This window comes from Microcaecilia unicolor, chromosome 1 (assembly GCF_901765095.1).
Source record: "Microcaecilia unicolor chromosome 1, aMicUni1.1, whole genome shotgun sequence".
In the NCBI taxonomy this organism is placed as follows: domain Eukaryota; kingdom Metazoa; phylum Chordata; class Amphibia; order Gymnophiona; family Siphonopidae; genus Microcaecilia; species Microcaecilia unicolor.
The window spans coordinates 646,232,870-646,249,990 of record NC_044031.1 but is presented as its reverse complement, the minus strand read 5'-3'; the positions used below and the strand labels follow the sequence as shown (position 1 = coordinate 646,249,990).

General features: G+C 40.5%; 1 protein-coding gene across 1 annotated transcript in view; it reads left to right on the top strand.

The window, feature by feature from the left end:
• The first annotated feature begins 6,633 nt into the window (after positions 1-6,633).
• The window catches only part of LOC115482526 (cathepsin L1-like), a 41,125-nt gene continuing 30,637 nt past the window's right edge, over positions 6,634-17,121 (top strand). The window contains exons 1-3 of the mRNA XM_030222387.1: positions 6,634-6,705; positions 8,689-8,795; positions 16,855-16,997. Coding sequence (XP_030078247.1) covers positions 8,690-8,795; positions 16,855-16,997 — 249 coding nt within the window. The 5' untranslated portion in view covers positions 6,634-6,705; position 8,689. The remainder of the gene's footprint in view (positions 6,706-8,688; positions 8,796-16,854; positions 16,998-17,121) is intronic.

The window sequence follows — 17,121 nt, the reverse complement described above, 5'->3', positions numbered from 1 at the left end:
CTTTTTCCAAGAAACACATTTGTCGGAATGTGAGTCCCTCAAACTTAAAATGTCATGGTCTCTAACCCCAGTTTTCTCTGCTGCGGATGGCAAGAAAAATGGTGTGGCCATTCTAATTAGAAAAAAGGATAATATCAAATTAATAGCACCTGATAATGACTCATTAAGCAGATGGGTTAAGATACATCTCACAGTAAACGATGAACCCTTAATCCTATTGAACCTCTATGCACCGAATATGGATTGCCCAGATTTTTTCCACAATATTGCTGACTTAATTGCAGCTGAAGGTGATAAGCCTTGCATCATAGGAGGTGATTTTAATCTTATCTTGAACCCTGAATTAGACAGAAAATCCATTTTCTCATACAAGAAGACCAGAGTCTGGTTTACACTGAGAGACATGATGCAGCAACTTAAGCTATGCGACGTTTGGCGCCTCTTGCATGATAAAGAATGTGACTATACGTTTTACTCTCCACCACATAATTCTTACTCTTGCATCGATTACTTCCTAATTTCGGAAGCTTTATTGTGTAAAGTCTCTGATACTCGCATTGATACTATACATTTATCAGATCACCCGCACATCTCTCTTCAACTCTTTGATCTTCCAACTAAGTCGCGGGGAAAAATTTGGCGGTTTAATGCTGGTTTACTAGCCCACCCCGAATTTATAGAGGACATAAATGGTGACATTAACGAATACTTTCAGCTTAATACATTGGATGACACTAACTGGATAACTAGATGGGACGCCTTCAAAGCCTATATACGTGGCTCTATGTTTCTCCACCAAACAGAAAAAGAAACAAGCAAATGAAATTATTGAATTGGAAACATTTATTTCATGTTTAGAAAAAATACATCAGAAAACACCTTCTGATTTAGGTACTCTGGAACAACTGCAAAAAGCAAGATATAAATATAACCTATTATTAGCTAATAATGCTAGTAAAGAGATATTAATGAAATCTGCCCAATATTATGCTAACAACAATAAAGTTGGCCATTTGCTAGCCAGTTATTTAAAATCGAGAGCGGAAAAAAAACGATATCTCTGTTATCAGAGGAGAAGACAATGCAATAATTACGGATCAACGAAATATATTAAAAGCCTTTCAGCACTTTTATGTGTCTCTCTACAAGTCAGAATCTAGCCTAGATGACAATCCTCTGGCTTTTCTTAAGGATCTTGACCATCACACTCTTGATGATAATGATAACTTACCATTGATGGCCCCCATAACTGAGAAGGATGTACTATCTGCCATAAAGTCTATGGCAAAAAAAAGGCTCCTGGTCCAGATGGTCTCTCATTGGTGTTTTACTTAGCCTTTCAGGCAACACTTGCTCCCATATTAAGTCCATTCTATAATCACTTAATTACATCTGGTGAGGTTGGGGGGAGTTTCACTGAGGCTTCAATTATAGTTCTCCCGAAGCCTGGCAAAGACCCCCAATATATACAGAACTATCGACCATTGTCACTCATTAATTTGGATGCTAAGATATATGCCAAGATAATTGCAGAGAGATTGCAAGTTGTTTTGCACAAAATTAAAAATACTAACCAAACGGGCTTTATGCATGGTAGATATTCCTATGACAATACTAGACTGTTTTCAAATGTAATCTTACAAGCACAGGCCTTAAATACTCCTCTTGTAGCTATTGGGCTAGATGCGGAAAAGGCCTTCGACCGTGTGGAATGGCCTTATATGTTTCAAGTACTCAAGTGGGTCGGTTTTGCACCTGCTGCCATTAGGCTGATCCAAGTCCTATACTCTCACCCATCCACTAAAATATTTATAAATGGCCTTTTCTCTCCCTTGTTTTCCCCAACAAGAGGAACTAGACAAGGCTGTCCCCTTTCACCACTTTAATATAGAACTTGAACCCCCATTATTAACAATACTGCGCTCAGATCAGATTAAAGATGTAGAATTAGGTAATATTTTGGCTAAGCTATCAGCTTAAGCTGACAATGTCTTATTGTACACAACACCCGCATCCATCCCACACATTCTGGAGGTAATTAATAGCTACTCCAAAGCCTCTGGATACAAGCTGAACCCAACAAAAACAGAAATGATGCCTTTAAATGCAGCCAGCCTCCAATATGACTTCACTCAATCCCTCTTTAAATGGGCTACTTCAAGTCTGAAATACCTAGGTGTGTTATTTGGTATCACTTTGTCAGAGTCTGTTAAACAAAATTCTGTGTATCTGTTGAAGTGTATTACTGAACTGACTACCAAATGGTCTCCACTTAAATTATCGTGGTGGGGCAGGTTGGACACCATTAAAATGATGATTATACCCAAAGTGAACTATATCCTCAGTATACTCCCAATACTACTTGACACCTGTACATATAAACGTATGGAACACTTACTGGTCAAATTCCTATGGGCGAATAAACCTCCACGCATTGCCTTAAAGAAACTCAAATGCTCCAAACAACATGGAGGGGTTAATTTCCCTAGCTTCTTGGATTACCACATGGCTTTTATGCTGAGACAGAGCTCTAAATGGATAACCTCCACAGAAAACCGCCAATGAACCACTATGGTTGCAATGGGAGTCAGAGAAATACAAATCAGTGGCTTTGCATTTATTAGCTTGGTCATACTTGCCTAAATCTGACAATAATCCAATATTAGCTGCTTCCCAAACAGCCTTCAAATCCTTAGACTCCTGCGTTCAGCATCCTTTTTAGTCGACCATTAACTCACACATATGGAATAATCCAAAATTCAAGATTAATGACAAATGTGTTCATGGCCTAAATGGATAGAGGCCGGCGTCTGGTACATACACCAACTTCTTGATCGAAGTAAGTAGATTCTGTTTACAACACTACAATCAACATATAAACTGAACCACCAATGCTACTTTCAATGGCTGCAATTAAAACATTGCATATCTACGAGCAAAGCTGCTGGGATCTATGTCATCGATTCTCCAATGGAAAGAAAATAGCTTCTAACTGGTATAAGCTGCTACAAAACTGGTCTTTTTCTGCACCGTTCACTTTAGAAAGCATATGGAATAAGGAACTTAATACTTCATTAACTTCTGATCAATGGGAAAAAGTTTGGTCTTCACTATACAAGTCCTCTAAATCAGCAGCATACACTCAATCGTCTTTCTTTGTGCTTCATAGAGCTTTATGGACTCTGAATAAACTATCTAAAATTGACAAAAGTTCATCAAATCGTTGCTGGTCGTTTAATTCCTATATAGGCACTTTGGCTCACCTCCTCTACTTCTGAACTTTCCTGGAAGAATATTGATCTCAAATTTGGAAAACTATCTCAAAATTCTGGACATCAAGGACACTTTCCAGCTTATTTTCGAAAGAGAAAGACGCCCATATTTCTACCCAAATCGGGAGATGGGCGTCTGTTTCCCGTGGGCGCCCAAATCGGAATAATCAAAACCCGATTTTTGGCGTCCTCAACTGCAGTCCGTCACGGAGATGAACAAAGATCACTGGGGCGTGTCGGAGGCGTGGCGAAGGCGGGATTGGGCGTGGTTATCGGCCGAGGAGAGATGGGCGTCTTTAGCTGATAATCGAAACAAGAAGGGCGTTTTTGATGAGAATTTGGTCCGCTTTATTTGGACCCTTTTTTTCAGGTCCAAGTCCCAAAAAAGTGCCCCAACTGACCAGATGACCACCGGAGGGAATCGGGGATGACCTCCCCTGACTCCCCCAGTGGTCACTAACCCCCTCTCACCAACAAAAATCCACTTTACAAACTTTTTTTCCCAGCCTGTATGCCAGCCTCAAATTCCGTACCCACCTCCATGACAGCAGAATGTGTTCTATCCTCTGACAGCCTTTCCCTGGTTCTGATGTGGGTCTCGGGTGAGTGTGACACCTTTTCTGTTAAGGGCACTGCAGAGTCACAGCAGCAATGCATTGTGGTGGGTGTAGGGTATTGGGCTCCGTGATTCCACTAGCTTGTGTTAAATTCTCACGATGTTGGTAATTGGTAGGCTCTACTCCCATGGTGCTTTTCCGTCTGCTTACTGGGTCAGAGTGTGCCCTGTTTTGTTTCTGGTAATCCATGAGGTAGTGGCCATTTGTGTAAGACACTTTTAGATCCCTTTCATGTGTTAGCCATGTTACAGCACTCAGTTCTTACCTTGAATGTGGCTGAAAGAGGGCATTGTACACCATTCTGCCAGCTTGGACCTACTGCTAATCTCAGTACCAGCGAGACTCGTTACCAGTGGGGCACAACCTCTGATCTGCAGTTAACTGTGAGTAAAGGTGCTTATTCAAATAAAGGACGTTTTCAGCGAGATTAGTCTTCAGGTGTCAACTGCTGTGCCAAGGTTATACACCAGCAACAAGTCCTGTCCCTGGAGCACTTTTAGTGGGTACTGCAGTGCACTTCAGGCAGGCAGACCCAGGCCCATCCCCCCCCCCCACCCGTAACACTTGTGGTGGTAAATGGGAGGCCTCTAAAACCCACTGTACCCACATGTAGTTGCCCTCTTCACCCCTAAGAGCTATGGTAGCTCCCACGACCAAATGGCTTGGATTGGGACGTTTCTGAGCTGGGCCTTTTTAGTTTCCATTATCGCAAAAAAAAAAAAAAAAACGCCCATCTCAGAAGGGACCAAATCCATGGCATTTGGTCCGTCCAAACCGTATTTTCGAAATGAAAGATGGACGCCCATCTTTTTCGATAATACGGTCTGTCCCGCCTCTTCACATACCCGTTTTCGGACATAGACGCCCATGGAGATGGGCGTTCGCATTCGATTATGCTCCTCCACATCATACACTATCATTATAACGGGAGAGCTTGGTCTGAGCATTTTTCTGAAGCCATATGAAGCCAAATTACTTCGCATATTATTGCACATAGCAGTCAAGATGATTTGCCATAGCTGGAAAGACTTTACAAAATTATCATATGACAGATGGTGGAATACGGCATGTTTAACTGTCAAATATGAGCATGCAGCTGCTGAAAGCTGCGGGTCTACCGTTTCTTTTAAGAAAGTATGGTCTCCAATACAAACTTATATTTCTCAAAACTAACAGTATTATGATGTTGGGTGCTATAGCTATACACTTATGTATACATTTATCTTTTCGAACATTATCAAGACTGATGTGAATAACATTAGTAATTCCATTTTCCTTTGTTGTATCATATTTGCCTATTAATTCCTTTACTGTATCTTGCCTAGGTGAGTACATGTTATAACTTGTTAAGTTGTCATCATTGGCTATTTACACTTCGTAATTTTGTTATTTAAAACCAATAAAACTTATTGAGAATAAAATAAAGAAAAGGTGCAGAGAAGGGTGACGAAAATGATAAAGGGGATGGGACGACTTCCCTATGAAGAAAGGTTAAAGCGGCTAGGGCTCTTCAGCTTGGAGAAAAGGCGGCTGAGGTCTATAAAATAATGAGTTGAGTGGAATGGGTAGATGTGAAGCATCTGTTTACGCTTTCCAAAAATACTAGGACTAGGGGGCATGCGATGAAGTTACAATGTAGTAAATTTAAAACGAATCGGAGAAAATGTTTCTTCACTCAATGTGTAATTAAACTCTGGAATTCATTGCCAGAGAATGTGGTAAAGAAATTTAGCTTAGCACAGTTTAAAAAAGGTTTGAATGGCTTGCTAAAGAAAAAGTCCATAGACCATTATTAAATGGACTTGGGGAAAATCCACTATTTCTGGGATAAGCAGTATAGAATGTTTTGTACTTTTTTGAGATTTTGCCAGGTATTTGTGACCTGGATTGGCCACTGTTGGAAACAGGATGCTGGGCTTGATGGACCTTTGGTCTTTCCCAGTATGGCAATACTTATGTACTTATAAATGGGTAGAAGTGAAGCATCTATTTACTCTTTCCAAAAATACTAGGACTAGGGGGGCATGAAATGAAGCTACAAAGTAGTAATTTTAAAATGAATCAGAAAATATTTTTCTTCACTCAACGTGTAAATAAACTCTAGAATTCATTGCCAGAGAATGTGGTAACGGGAGTTAGCTTAGCAGGGTTTAAAAAAGTTTTGGATGACTTCCTAAAGGAAAAGTTCATAGACCATTATTAAAATGACTTGGGAAAAATCCACTGCTTATTTCTGGGATAAGCAGCATAAAATGTTTTGTACTTTTTGGGGGATCTTGCCAGGTATTTGTGACCTGAATTGGCCATTGTTGGAAAGAGGATGCTGGGCTCGATGGACCTTTGGTCTGTCCCAGTATGGCAATACTTATGTACTTATGACCCTTCCTCCCCCAAGTGACAAGATTGCTACTTCAATAGCATTTTCATTCCAAAAGGAAGAATCTGATTTTCAAATGGATCTCAGGAGTTTCACTTGCCAGAGTGAATCATACCAACTCATAAACATAGCCCCCAAAATCATGATGACTAAAACTGTTATTATGACTCAAAACTGCCTACATATCTGTTCAATTATTCAGCCTTTCCAGACGTTGAAGGTTGTGTGATCATATCAGCTGCAATCCCCGATAAACACATTCATCATCTTGTCATGAGCATGTGAGTGATTCTTTGCCAATCTGATAAGGCAATGGAACAGGAAACCAGTCTTACTGGATAATATTTACATTTGCCTATATAACAGACAGCACTGCCCAGCAGAGGTAACCTGCAGAAGAGATCATCAAGCTTCACAACAATTGACTTGAAAAGACCAGGTAGGAATACACTAGAATTCTTTGAAGTCATAGCCAAATTTCAACATCAGGCTTGTTGTACTAAAAACTGTCAGAATTTTTTGAATTTTTACCACATGTATCTCTAAGTTATTTTGAGAAATATCTACCACATATGTTGAGAATAAAAGGGATTTTCTTTTTCCTCCAAAATCTGCTTACAGATAGTTGAATTTCAGCCAGGGATGAAAGTGTGATGTGGACTTTAGAATAGCCATAATGGGTTAGACCAATGGTCTGTCTAGCCTAGTATCCTGTTTCCAGCAGTGGCCAATCCAGGTCACAAGTACTTGGTAGAAACCCAATTAGCAGCACCATTCCATGCTATCCATCTCGAAGCAAGCAGGGGCTTCCCAATTCCTTCTCAATAAAAGGCAATCTCCTCTATTGTTGAGTGTAGGCCTGAGCCAGGGACAGAGCCCAGGACATTCCTATTGATAAAATAAAGCTGTGAGCTCTGGATTTAACTGACTCAGACCTTTAATAAAAGAAGAAAACTACTTCTCCCCCCCCCCCCCCCCCCCTCATTAGCCATTGAAACAGCCTCTGAGCTTCTAAGGTTTCAGTAGCTCAGACTAGTAGGGGAATAATTAGTGATTGGATGCAGAAAGCAATGGTGATGAAGTTTCATTTAGGACTCTGCTTTCTAACTTAGTTAAGTAGTCATTGTTGTTGCGTAAGTTTACACTAGGACAGTAGGGAGCAAGTCTCACATCAGTACTGAAATAATTCTCTCAAGGAATAACTAATATTGGAATAAATATATCTGAAAGGATGTTTAGTGTCAACTCTATGATTAAGTTTGAACAAAAACCGTATTTATATTTCTCAAGCACATTGCAGACTACAGTATCAGATGAAACACATAATTCATCTGGTCAGTGGCCTGAAGAAATGAAAATCTATTTTTAAACATGGCGGCACTGGGATGCTAACACGTGATTTGCTTAAATGTAAGACAGTGAGCAGATGGCAGCAGTAGGGCTGGAATTTTGGTCTGTGGGTTTTACTACTCTATATTAAGCTTGTACAAGCTGAAGGTTTTTTTTTTCTGCTGTCTCACCTTTGTGTGCCTACAAACCATAAAGAAGGGAATTCAGTAAACAGCGCTGAAAGCGCTACTGTATAAAGGGCATGCACCTTGATTTGTCATTTAAGTGCTAGTTGAAGAACCACTTGCTTCACCTGACTTATCATCTGCCCTATTGTGCCTGGGACTTTTGACTTATTTGTTTTGTACTTATTTGTTTATATATATATATATATATATTGCTTGCTTTATTATGTATGCATTACCTTGGATAAGGGCAAACTATAAATAGTAAATCTAAATCTTATGTTGAATAGGATTTAGCATGAATCCTGTGGCTAACTTTTGTGCACCAGACTTATGCCTGGTCTAAATGCCGGTACCCAAGTTAACTGCGGTTAGGCAGTATTCTGTAATCCTGCATGCAACATTTTGGGACACTTTCATCATGTCCACGGCCATGCCCCCTTTTAGGAGTTAGGCACTGTGCTGTATAAAATAGCGTGCATCCAGATACATGCGCAAATTTTAATAAGTGACAATATCAATAATTGCTGGTTAGCACACAGTTATTGACAACTCAGAGCTCATTATCCAATTTCTTTGCCCGTGCATCTCGGAAGTGTCTAAAGTGGGGTGCACAACTTTGAGTAGCCTAGTGGTTAGAGCACCAGTCTTGACATCCAGAGGTGGCTGGTTCAAATCCCACTGCTGCTTCTTGTGATCTTTAGCAAGTCACTTAACTCTCTATTGTCTCAGGTACAAAATTGCATTGTAAGCCCTCCGGGGACAAGGAAATACTCAGTGTACCTAAATGTAACTCACCTCAAGCTACTACGGGAAAGGTGTGAACAAATCTAAATACAGAATCCCAGGGAAAGTTTGCTATCATGGAAAGAGCTGTTATAGCTGTATATACTCATTTGGTTTTCTAGGATGGACACAGTTAAAGTCCTGCTCCTTCTGGGATGGATAGTAATCTGCAGTGCCGTGTCTTCAAGATTCCTGGATAATGAGTGGAACACCTGGAAGACTAAATATGGTATGGAGAAAACATGGTTAATAATTGCATTTTAGTATTCTATAATAATAAGACATAACAGGGCACAGTGTATCTAAGGACATCACACTAGGGGGTGAATTCTGTATATGGTACCAAAAAAAGTGTTGTTCTGTAAACCAGTGGTTCCCAAACCTGATGCTAGAGGCACCCCAGCCAGTCAGTGTTTCAGGATACCCACAATGAATATTCATGAGAAAGATGTGCATGCAGTGGAGGCAGTACACGCAAATCTTTCTCATGCATATTCATTGTGGGTATCCTGAAACCTGACTGGCTGGGGTGCCTCCAGGACCAGGTTTGGGAACTACTGCTATAAACTATGCTTAGGTTACGCATGGTTTATAGAATAGCGCTTATGTACAGAGGTCAGGAAAACATTTAGCCTCTGCCATTTGCATCAACAAAAATGTGGTGCAAATACCTAAATTTACACATGGAGCCCCCACATTCTACAATTATGCATGTAATTGAAAACCATGCCCCTAATCCACCCAAAATGACCCCTTTTTTGCATCATGGGTAAAATATAGGCATGGATCCTATGCCTAAATTTACACATGTGCATGTCAATTAATGCTAATTAGTGCCAATAATTGCTTCTTAAAATGCCAATTATTGGCACTAATTAGCTTGTCATTCAATTAAATTTTGCACACGATTTGGGTGCACGCCCAGATTTGCACACGCAGGGGTCCTTTTACAAAGCTGTGCTAGCCTTTTTAGTTCATGATAGTAACATAGTAGATGACGGCAGAAAAAGACCTGCACGGTCCATCCAGTCTGCCCAACAAGATAAACTCATATGTGCTACTTTTTGTGAATACCCTACCTTGATAAAAATCAGCTGGTGGTAAATGCTGACACGCCCATTATATTTCTATGGGCATCTCAGCGTTTACTGCCAGCTCATTTTTACCGTGAGCTCAAAATGCTAGCATGACTTTGTAAAAGGCCCCCTCAATGTTAAGTGCTTTTTTTTTTATAGAATTAAGGGGCAGATATGCTAGAAACCAGAAGGCAAAGCTGAATTCCTCAAAAGGTGATGTGGTGTCTCATGATAAGCCACACACTGCAGTGTATTACAGGATGGTATTTTTATTAAAGAATTGAATAAATTGTTAATAACATAGCCATAAACTAAAGGAAATAGTTCTTTAATAGATCAATTTTGGATTAAGAAGCCTTCTCCCAGTAAGAGACATCCTAGGAGTAATATAATAGCAGGGTGTCTATAAACATTTCAGAAAAACACACCAATCTGGAGGCAACTTTATAACTGATTGCCTGGATTGAGAAAGCCTCTCTTTGTCCGTGTCTCATGATATAAAACTAACACATTTTCTGCAGAAATTAGGGGTAAAACATACCCACAAATAGCTTGAAAGCTGGTGTAAATGTATGCATGATCATGCATATTTTATTAAGTATGTGCATAAATCGCAGCTCTGTCCATATTTAGCTCAAACTCTGCCACAGAACGTGCCCACACCAAGCATATCTATAAGTGTACATGATTTTGCCATTGTGCATACTTTTACAGGCAGGATAATTTTATAAGAGGCATTATGGCCCAGATTTAGTAAATGGCACTCAAAATTGGGTGTTGAAAAAAATTGGTGCCTCCCTTTTGAGTTACACACTAGTAGAGTTAGGTGCCATGCTTTTCAGAATAGTGCACAGCCAGATGCATGTACAAATTTTAATAGGTGCCCAGCAACATCAATGATGGGTTGTTAGCACCCAGTTATTGATAGTTAAGGGCTCGTTACTCAATTAAATTGTTTGAACAAATTTGGATGTACAAATCTGGGCACCAAATATAGAATTTGGGGGCAAGTAGTATATAGAGCGAGTCTATATATGGTGTCCAAAAATTTGGCTCGAAAAAACCACTTAAACAGTATTCTGTGAGCCGCGCCTAAAGTTTGGTGTGGTTTATAGAATTAACACTTAAGCAGAGAGGTTGTGTGTAATTTTAGCTGCCCGCCATTTGCACTGATGAAAATATACTGCAAATGCCCATGTCTAAATTTATTCTATAAATACGTGTGTAACTCAAAACCATGCCCTGATCCTCCCTAAAATACCTATGACCCTCCCATTTCTATGCCCCCTTTTCAGACCGCAGATAAATTTTAGGCGTGGATACTGTTCCTAACTTTACATGCCTAATCCACAATTAAATCTAATTAGTGCCAATAATTGCTTGTTAAATAGCCAATTATTAGCACTAATTGGATCATTATTCTATTAAAATATCTTTATAAAATTACCCTCTTGTATGGTAATTTTACAGCAGGTCAGGTAAGAATACACTGGTTTAAGAGGGAAAGCAGGCACCAAGCATAATTCACCTATCTTGCAGGTGTAGGTATTTATACCTGTAATTATCCACGCCTGAATTATACAGGTATGCATATAAATTAGTTATGTTAGCTGGGGTGTTAATGCTGTATGATTTTACACCATCTTGATTGACATTGTGCAACACCTTGGAGAGGGTATATAATTTTTTTTATAAATAAATAATAAATCATCTTGTGAACCCCTCCTACACTCTGCTTCACACATGGCCACATAAAATTACCAGTCAGATGCCTATGTGTGCATTTAAGAATATCCCACTGATATTCAGCGCTATTTAACCAGCTAGAATGGCTGCTGACTGGTTAAATATTTCTTAACCGGCTATCCACTGTTATTCAGTGGGGGGATAATTGGATATCCCCTGCTGAATATTCTCGGTTAGTGGCTAGCAGATAGCCAGTTATATCGCCTGATATAACTGGCTATCTGCCGATTTTTAAAGCTGGTTTAGCGACCATATTTGGTTGCATGAAAACATGGGATATCTTTGGACGATTTAAAAATAACCGGCTAAGGGGGTCTTTTACTAAAGATTAGCTCGCGTTTTCTACAGCAGGGCCCATAGGAATAAAATGGGATCTGCAACAGATAACTCGAGATAACCTTAAGTAAAAGACCCCTAAGTCATTCATTGCCAGTCACCGGAACGGCCCAGCATTGGATATCTGGTTTTAGCACCGACCATGAGAGTTAGCCACGCTATGACTAGGGGGCACGCAATGAAGCTCCAAAGAAATAAATTTAAAATGAATCGGAGAAAATATTTCTTCATTCAATGAATAATTAAACTCTGGAATTCATTGCCAGAGAATGTTGTAAAAGCAGTTAGCTTAGCAGGGTTTCAAAAAAGGTTTGGATAAATTCCTGAAAGAAAAATCCATAAGCCATTATTTAGATAGACCTTGGAAAATACAGTGCTTATTTCTAGGATAAACAGCATCAAATGTTTTGTACTGTTTTGGGATCTTGCCAGGTACTTGTAACCTGGATTGGCCACTGTTGGAAATAGGATACTGGGCTTGATGAACCTTCAGTCTGTCCTAGTATGGCAACACTTATGTTCTTATGTTTGACAGGTGGGCGTTCATCTAGGCAAAGTTTGAGTTGAGCATGGGCGAGAAGCATGGGTGGGGCTCATGCACATAGAATACTTTAAGTTATGCATGTGTCTCCCCAATCTGGTGCAAGCATTTCCACAGTTTTATGGCGGGTGCAAATGCTCACAAATAAACAGATACACACGTATATACCTGGTTACGCTAGTATTCTCTAAAGGAACATGGTCACCTACTTTCCTTTACAGAACAGGCTCCAAATATGCACCTTGGCACCTATGGTATACATGAGCCTTCAAAATAGGGACATAAATCCTTTAATCATATGCGTTGGTGAAACAATCCTTGGATAGACCCGACACAGGCAAAAAAGATTCTCTAGTAAAGAGACGCTTCACTGACTCTGTTACTGAAGGAGAGCGTCTCTTTACTAGAGAATCTTTTTTGCTGATTTTTTTGCGAAGAGGGACAAGATACCATCGCAGCACACTGCTTCCAACCACTTTGTTGAGCAGAACAACATTGCCGCACGCTTTCTGCTACTCTTCGTGACCCCTGACGCAGGCGCTAAGTGCCGAAATACGGCCCGTGTCGGGTCTATCCAAGGATTGTTTCACCAACACATATGATTAAAGGATTTATGTCCCTATTTTGAAGGCTCCTGGTACATTCTGTTTTGCTATATAAACTATTAACTGCAAAATCCTGCTGAAATCACGGCTTGCCTATGCTCTACCCAGACTGCGCTTTAGCAATGCTTACAGTAAAAGTATGCACATTTAAGTCATCCTGTATGACTTTATGCTGTATGCAGCTACAGGGTGTCTAGTTTAATAGAGCAGGATGGCACCAGTGTGTCTTTATGTAATATCAGTGCAAATGTGGCAGAAACCACCCAAAATACTACTACTTATCATTTCTAAAGCGCTACTAGACGTATGCAGCGCTGTACACTTGAACATGAAGAGACAGTCCCTGCTCGACAGAGCTTACAATCTAATTAGGACAGACAAACAAGAGATAAGGGAATATTAAAGTGAGGATGATAAAATAAGGGTTCTGAACAAGTGAATAAGGGTTAGGAGTTAAAAGCAGCATCAAAAAGGTGGGCTTTTAGCCTCTGCCCCAGAGCGTGCCAGCTTGTTCTGTACATAGTTTTACACATGGCCTAATTTTATATGAGGACAAAGCAGAACAAAAAGCACAAAAAAAAACCTTCAGGAGCAGGACAATGGGAAAGACCCAAATCTTTATTAGAAGAACCCGACAAGGGCCATGTTTCGGTGATTATTCGCCTGCGTCAGGGGTCGCATAAGTTTGCAGAATTTTCTGTACAAAAGTAGCAAATCTACCACTGACAAGACTAGATGATAGGGAAATGCTGCAGATATAATTTTTATTTTTTTATTTTTTTATTTGTTACATTTGTATCCCACATTTTCCCACCTATTTGCAGGCTCAATGTAGCTTACATAGTACCGTAAAGGCGTTCGCCAATTCCGGTATGAACAAATACAGTAATGTTGTGGTAGAATAAGGTTCGTGTGTACAGACACATTAGGGAATCGTAGAGAGGAAGAGTTATTATATGTCCATTATGAGCTTTGGTTTCGTTGTGTTGCAGGGTACAGGCATTTAAGTTGGGACGGTAGGGTATGCCTTTTTGAACAGGTTAGATTTTAATGATTTCTCAATGGTAATATCAAAATATACAATATCAGGGCACATAAATTAAATAGGTGTGTAAGTCCGGAGGACAATAAAAGTGCTATCAAAAACATCCACCAAACCAGGTGTGTTTGTTAGGGTTTTTAGCATTTACCAGACTAAGACACCTGGGTTGTATCTGCAGCTTGTCTATTTATCACCTAGTCCTGTCAGTGACAGATTAACTACTGTTTTACAGAAAATTCAGCAAAATTATGCAACCCCTGATGCAGGCAAATAATTGTCGAACACAGCCGGTGTTGGGTCCTTTTAATAAAGATTTGGGTCTTTTCCCATTGGACCCTCTCTTTTCTTATTTACTAATTATATATAAGGCCATTGATGCATGTAAATCAGCACTGTACACACAAAACATAATTTAAAATTATCATCTAATATTAAATTTCATTATTAGACTCCTAACTGAGATGTAGATTTACTTAAATGCACTGCTGCATTAAAACGCGTTGGACAAGATTCTAGATATGGCACCAAAAAAATTCCACCTAGGCGTACTGTATACACACCAAAATGTAGGTGCGGTGAATAGAATACGCCTAAATGGGTTATAGAATTTGCCTAACAGCCATGTCTGTGCCTAACTCTAGGCACGTCCATTTACGCCAAGTGCAACTTGGTGTAAATACTGGCACCTAAGTTATTTTTATTTATTTATTTATTTATTTATAGCATTTGTATCCCACATTTTCCCACCTATTTGCAGGCTCAAGTTAGGCATGGAGCAGGCAGGGGCGTAGATACATGGGGCCACGGGGGCCTGGGCCCCTGTAGATTTGGTCCTGGACCCCCCTGCCGACGACCCTCTAGACCGCCCCGCCGTCGCTGTCTGCTACCTTTGCTGGCGGGGGTCCCCAACCCCCGCCAGCCGAGGTCCTCTTCTTCCGGCACAAGGCTTCATTCTGTTTCTGTGAGTCTGACGTCCTTGACGTCAGATTCACAGAAACAGAATGAAGCCTTGCGCTGGAAGAAGAGGCACTTGGCTGGCCGGGGTTGGGGTCCCCTGCCAGCAAAGGTAGCCGACGGCGGTGGCGGGGGAGGGTTGGCAGCGGGAGGGGGGTCGAGAGGGTCGGCGGCAGGGGGGGTCAAAGTTGTTGGTAGTGGCGGGTCAAAAATGGCGGGAGGGGTCGGCGGCGCCGGGGGGGGGGGCTAAAATGTGCCTCCTCACCTCGGGCTCTGGACCCCCCTCCCGCCGAAGTCTGGCTATGCCCCTGGGAGCAGTTATATTCTATAACCCTGTGTGTAAATTTTTGGAATACCCACAACCTGCCTATTCCACCATAACCCCCTTTTTGGCAGCGCGCGCATTAGAATTTACTCGCAGCATTTTACAGAATAGGCTTGGCAAGTTGTGTGCGTAATTTCTAGTTAATGCCAATTAGTGCCAATAATTGCTTCTTAAGTGGCAATTATCAGTGCTGATTGGCTCATATAGGGGTCCTTTTATGAAGCCGCAGCAAAAGGGAGCCTGCACTGACATCTGTGCGTGTTTTTGACGCACGCTGAGGCCCCCTTTTACCGCAGCTTGTAAAAAAGGCAGGTCTTTCTTTTTTTTAAGAAATGGCCACGCGGCAAGTGAAGCATGCGGCCATTTCAGGGTGAGCACTTACCGCCATCCATTGAGGTGGCGGTAAGGGCTCCTGCGCTAATCCAGCCATAACCGTAGGTACATACCAGTGCTACAAAAAGGTTTCAGTGGAGTAAATGGCTGCACCTAAATATACGCATGTTCCCCCAGCCTATGTGCTATTCTACAAACTACCTTATCAAAAATATCAATCACAAAGTAATCCCTGGTAAATTATGAAAGTAAGAAGGGAGTAATACCTTCTCAATATAAAAAAAAAATTCTAACATGCGTATGAGGTTGGATGGAGCAATAGATAAGATTGATTCAGACATTTTTAAATATTGCATTAGGTTATTAATTATTCTGTGAAAAGAACACGGGTGTGTATTTTGTTCACACAAAAAATAAAAACTTGTGGAGAAGTCCCTCCCTGCCCATCTTCAAGTCTTTGCTTAAAACCCACCTCTTCAATGCTGCGTTTGCACTACCATTCAGTAAATCCAGACGGCCCCAATTTGACTGCCCCTATCAGACTGAACGTTCACTTGTCTTTTAGATTTTAAGCTCTTTGAGCAGGGACTGTCCCTCTATGTTAAATTGTACAGCGCTGTGTAACCCTAGTAGCGCTTTAGAAATGTTAAGTAGTAGTAGTAAGTTCCATGATCGAGAAGCGTGTCCACCCTTAGAGATATAAATCACTCCAGTGTAGTCTTGCTTGGGTGAGTTTATACTCTGAGAACTCTCCATTATCAATCAACTAATTTCTTTGTAAAAAATCTAAGTGCCTGGTTAATCCTTTATCTATGTTGACTCCTCCTGATTATACTCTGGTTCTTGGATATTTAGCATTCTACAAACTACATCATACGGTAGATTCAGTTGATAGAATAGAGCCACGTGTGTTATTCCAGTGCGCCCACATTTTAGACGCCATTTACTGAATTGTGTAATGCTGTTTATTAAAAGGACCCCTTGATGATTTAAATGGCCTAATTTTACCTATATAAACACCAAAAATCAAGGTACAAGCAACTCATGTGTTCATCACTTGCTGGAGAATACATTCTTCTGTTCCAATAATGTAAAAGAAAAATGATAAACTTGAAATGTGTCTTCATTTATTTTTCTAATATCAATGGTAGTAATATTGAAAATGTCACAATGAGATGATGAGGCCCTAATACTGAGGAAATTGTTACTGACACTGAAATGACCTGATGAGGATGCTGAAAGTTAGATGATAGCAATAATAGTGGGGATGACAGCTATGGAGCCGGAAGTGACGCAATCATGTTTTCATAATTTCAACTAAAACTAACAGGAAAGAGCTATGCAAACCTGGAGCAAGAGAGAATTCGAAGAGAAAACTGGGAAGCCAGCAGGATAAAAGTCCTGGAACACAACCAGTTGGCTGATGAAGGAAAGAAATCATTCCGCTTGGAAATGAATCACTTTGCAGACATGGTGAGACTGAAGTACTTTATAACTGGGACCAATGGAGTATCCGTTCAAAGAAGTGTGTAAGATGACTCACAATAGCTCAGTCTGTTACTATCTGAAAACTGAAGTTGGGTTCTCGAAAAGATCA